This window comes from Rutidosis leptorrhynchoides, chromosome 7 (assembly GCF_046630445.1).
Source record: "Rutidosis leptorrhynchoides isolate AG116_Rl617_1_P2 chromosome 7, CSIRO_AGI_Rlap_v1, whole genome shotgun sequence".
NCBI classification, from domain to species: domain Eukaryota; kingdom Viridiplantae; phylum Streptophyta; class Magnoliopsida; order Asterales; family Asteraceae; genus Rutidosis; species Rutidosis leptorrhynchoides.
The window spans coordinates 343,934,484-343,939,923 of NC_092339.1; the positions used below are offsets into that span (position 1 = coordinate 343,934,484).

Here is a 5,440-nt window from a genome sequence, read left to right on the forward strand (position 1 = left end):
CTTTTAGATGGGGCATGTTCGGACAAAAATAATTCATCTTGCAAGTAAAATAAAAAAATAAAATAAAATGTAGCGTACTCAATAAAATAATACTGGCCTTTTGGTCATTTGAATAGATTTCGGACCATGCAAGATAGTGTGATTAAATTTCGAGGAGCTTATGTAGCCGAGTTAAAGGTTAAGGATGATTATGTTTAGCTTGTATATCACAATGACTATTTATGTATGTTAGTTGATATAATAAACATAATTTCTTAGTACATCAGTAATGTTGTTACGTATTATGTGATGCAGACTTGCAGATGTTATGTAATAGAAACGATAATGAGATTCACGTTGTTATGTTGTGTGTTCGATAACTCATAGGAGCTTATGGGATTGTTCATTATCAATTTAATATGTACAGTACACAGTTGTATATTGTATGTTCAATTTAAGTTTCTTTGATATTTAGTTGTTGTTTTACTACTGTCAGTTACATAACTTATAACCTGTTCATTGAGAGTGGCCAAATCAGTATACTATATTTATACTTTCTTTTTTAGAAGTATATATGAAGAAAAAAATGATTTCATTAATATTTTATATTTATTGTGTTTGAAATTTACTTTTATGTTTGGTAGATGAAAAAAAAAATAAGTGAACTTTTGATTGAAATTATAGATTATAGATTTAACGACATATCTCTTTCATACAAACTCCAATTTAAGTTTCAAAAACTCAAACACTCATAACTTAAAAGGTTACAATTTTATTTTTATTGATGAGCCACAACCCCTGTCAGCCCCTATAATGCTCCATCATTGACCAGCGCTCGGTGCTTTGATATTTGCTTTGATTTCATCATTTAAAGTTAAATTGTTTTACTACTAATAAATTTTAGTATATTCAATTTTTCGTAGTTATTTCGTTTATGTTTATGTTAGTTAAGATTAATGAAAGTCAAAGTTCGTCAACGTTCGACTAATTCTCAACTTAACCGTCTAGTCCCTCTAAGGATCTGCTACCAACTAGCGACTTTTAAAACCTTGAGATGATTAACAGAAACTAAAATTATAAACAATAGTACTCTTAAGACTTTGAAATACACAATGAGAAACATTCAAGTAGTTCAACCCATTTGACAAGTTCCCCTTTTAGTTAACTTTTCTATTTGACTTGTTAGATATAAACCTCAACCAAAATCGGCTCATTGATAGGTAAATGGAGGTAGAAACTGCCACATCTAAGACATCAGTAGCAGACTACAACACTATAATCTATTCATTTTCTAAAAAAAGAATGGCATAAGAGAAATTAAGGTAGCAGATCAATATAGCAGATCATAAACCTATACTATCTGCATGACATATAATGGTTGGCAGCTTAATCCTCTGATCCTACAATACCTGGCACAATAATAACGTTACGGAAACCTTCAATATAGCCTGCAAAGCACAATTATCAGCATCTCTTTCTCTATTTTCAATTTTAAAAATGTTTGTAAACCATGCGGGAGACACAAATAAGGTCCTTAGTAAATATGTCAAGCTTTTTTCTTTGATGTTGGTTATACACAAGTTACTGATAAGAAAATCAAAATTATCATTCCTCTTTTTCATTGAGTGGTTGTTAACAAAAGAAAAAAAAAAAAAAAAAAAAAAAAAAAAAAGACAAGTGCACTTACATAGCTGATCAAAACTGAATCATTGTATCCTTTCAATCCCTTTTAGTTATAAGTAAAAATTTAATATATAATCTAAACAATTACTGCTAATCAACCATCTAAAATACCCTACAAAAATGATCATGTCATGTTTATTTCTGAAGTGTTATACCCTTCATTCTTAACCACTAAACGAAAGTTCTTTAACAAACTATTAATCTCATCAAACCTAAAATTATTCGTTTCACCAGCACCAAAAACATGAGTATCATTATTCACCTCAATCCAACTAAAACCATGCACCTTTTTAACTCCTCTATCTTTCATCAAACTTCTAGTTTTATCAACGCCTTCCCATTTCCCTGCATCCGCCTGCACATTCGATAACAACATATAATACCCCGAATTCTCCGGGTCCATTTCAAAAAGATGCGAACACGCCAACTCAGCAAGTTCAACGTTCCCATGGACCCTACACGCACCTAACAATGTCCCCCAAACGCCAGCATCAGGTTCAATAGGCATAGACTTTATAATATCAACCGCTTCATTTAATCTACCAGCTCGTCCAAATAAATCAATCATACACGCATAATGCTCCATTCGAGGGGCAATATTATAATCATTTATCATAGATTTAAAATAATTATAACCTTCATCAACCAAACCTGCGTGATCACACGCAGATATTATTGCAAGAAATGAAACATGATCAGGATCGAATCCCGAACCTTTCATTTGTTCAAACAAAGAAAGACATTCGTGATAACGACCATGGTTTCCATAAGCGGAAATAATACTATTCCATGACACTTCACTTTTCTCTTTCATTAAGTTGAAAACGTTAATCGCAGATTCTAACTTTCCACATTTAGCATACATGTCTAATAACGCGCTCTCCGCATAAAGATCCGTTTTCAACGCACCTCGGATCATGAACCCATGAATCGCTTTCCCATGCCCGAGTAACGACAAGTTCGAGAATGCGGAAAGAGCAGCCGATATGCTTACGGAGTCGTATTTACATCCTTTCGCACCCATTTCACGAAAAAAGTCAACCGCTTTCTCGGGTTGACCGTTTTGGCAACAGCTAGTAATCATTGAATTCCAACAAACAGAATCTTTTTCCGGCATTTTATCGAACACTTGGTGTGCTAAATCAAGCCTTCCACATTTAGCATACATATCTGTTACTGCGGTCCCCACATGACATCGTCCTTCGAACCCATTTTTAAGAATCTGACCATGCAACTCTTTGCCCAATTTTAAGGCAGACAAACCCGCACAAGCAGGTAAAGAACTCGAAAGTGTAACTGCATTCGGTCTCATTTTCTGTATAAGCAACCATCTAAAAATATCTAAGGCATCGGAGTTTAACGCGTTAAGCACATATCCAGATATCATAGGCGTGCATATGACGATATCAACGTCAGTACTACATTTAAAAACATTGTGTGCCATATCCACTTGCCTACACTTAAAGTACATATCAATAAGTGCGTTTTTAAGGTATTCGTCCAAATGTACATCGTGTCTTAAGATATAACAATGAATTTCTTTACCTAAGTTTATACATGCTGACTCAGATATACACGGTAAAAAGCTTGCTAGAGTGACGGTATCTGGTTTGGTTCCAACTGATATCATCTCACGAAGCAAATCTAAAGCTTCATTCATAAGTCCATTTTGCACATGCCCACCGATTATAACATTCCATGTAACCGAACTAACTTCTTGAACGTCATTAAACAGCTCCCGCGCATAAAACAACTTTTTAGACTTCTCATACACTCCAATCAACGTGTTAACCACATGAGGATCCGTTACTAATCCACACTTAATAATCCCTCCATGAACCTGAGTACCGAGCTTTAAATTCGCATCAGACGCACAAGCAGATAAAACACAAGCATACGTCACCGGCCCGGGTCGAATATCGGAACTTCTCATTTCGTTAAACAACAACATAACATGTTCATAATTCCCAACCTTTAAGTACCCATTAAGTATGACATTCCACAACACATCATCTCTTTGAGGCATTTTATCAAACAGGTGACGTGCATCATCAATACACCCATTTTCAGCATACAATTTTATCAAAGAACTACCTACATAAACATCAACATCAAAACCCATAACCCGTATCATATTACAATGAATATATCTACCCAAATCAATCGCCTTTAATCGAGCACAAGCTTTAATCACGTACGGAAAAGTGTATTTATCAGGACAAGTTCCGTACCCCAACATTTTAAAATAAACCAAAATTGCAGAATCAAAACACCCCATCATAGTAAACCCTCTAATCATCCAATTCCATGGCGATGCAAAGAACAAATCAAGTTGATGAAACATAGTTTTGGCATCGTTAAGTTTGCCACAAAGTATGTACATTTGAAGTAATCGTGAACCCAGTAAACCAACATGGTTGATCCCGTTAACAACAATTTGAGAGTGAATTTGTTGGCCGTGTTGAATTACTTGTGGATTGGGGTTATGATTTGAACAAGATTGTAAGACTGATGCAAGTTTAGATGTTAATTCGTCCTTAGTGTACGGATGAAACGCAATTGGCGTGTTTGTGATGATAGATGATGCTGCTTGAGAGTATTTTCTGTTGAACGAGAAGAAGATATGTTTTCCGTACATTTGATGACGGTTTTGTCGTTTTACGTTGGACGTTAATCGTTTAGAGCATTGCGAATTTACAGACCCTTACTCTGAGACTTTGGATTCATAAACAAAATAGATGTAAATGGGATAAACTAATACTTGTTATAAAAGTAATAATTGAATGATAATTTTATTATTATTATAGATATTGCATAGTATATTTTTTTGAGTATAAACAGGTGTGTTGAGTTAGAGTTTATTGTATGTATTTTTTGGTTAACAAAAACACTCTCTCTCTCTAGATTCCAAATGCCACCAAACTCTCATTGTACATTTTTCTATAAATAAAAAACCAATTACTCATACCTTTTGTTCAACCTTTGTTTTCTCCGTTTTACAGTATCTCTATCTCTATATACCTTCTACAGTCAAGAACCACTAAAGGTAGTTATAAGCCTACTGAATTATAACACGTTATCAGCACGATTATCTCAACATTTATACTAAATATGGTTGGCTCTGCCACCTAACTAATATATGGTCGGTTATACCACCTAAATTATATATGGTCGACACTGTCGCCTAATTTACATTTATGTTATCTAACATTTATTTATGTATACTAACATTTACATTTATGTTATCTAACATTTATTTATGTATACTAACATTTACAGTTATGTTCACTAACATTTATATTTATGTTATTTAAGTTATATATGGTCGGTTAAACCACCTGAATTATATTTTCTGTAATCTAACTCTTATTAACTTCACTAACATTTATATTTATGTTAATAAGACCTCATGATTGTACGCAACACGTCATTTGACAACACGGTACTTTATGTACGCAACACGTCATTTGACAACACGGTACCATGGGTCGAGATTAATTCCGATCAATACGAATACGATGGGGTCTTTATATGTTATCTAACATTTATGATTACTTATGCAATTAATCATTATTTATTTCATGCATACTAATGTTTATTCTTAAGTTTATAATCTTAAAAGTTAAAATAAAAAAAATAGTTTGTATTTTTATTAAAAGTAAATCTTAAAAGTTAAAATAAGAAAAGTAGTTTGTATTTTTATTAAAAGTAAATCTTAAAAGTTAAAATAAGAAAAAGTAGTTTGTATTTTTATTAAAAGTAAATCTTAAAAGTTAAA

The 5,440-nt window shown here is 33.0% G+C and overlaps 1 protein-coding gene across 1 annotated transcript; it reads right to left on the minus strand.

Moving 5' to 3' along the window:
* Positions 1 to 1,786: 1,786 nt before the first annotated feature.
* LOC139860372 (pentatricopeptide repeat-containing protein At4g21300-like) lies at positions 1,787 to 4,300 on the minus strand. Its single transcript, XM_071849136.1, has one exon. It carries the CDS (start codon positions 4,298 to 4,300, stop codon positions 1,787 to 1,789), a length of 2,514 nt encoding a protein of 837 aa, XP_071705237.1.
* Between the last annotated feature and the right edge of the window lie 1,140 nt (positions 4,301 to 5,440).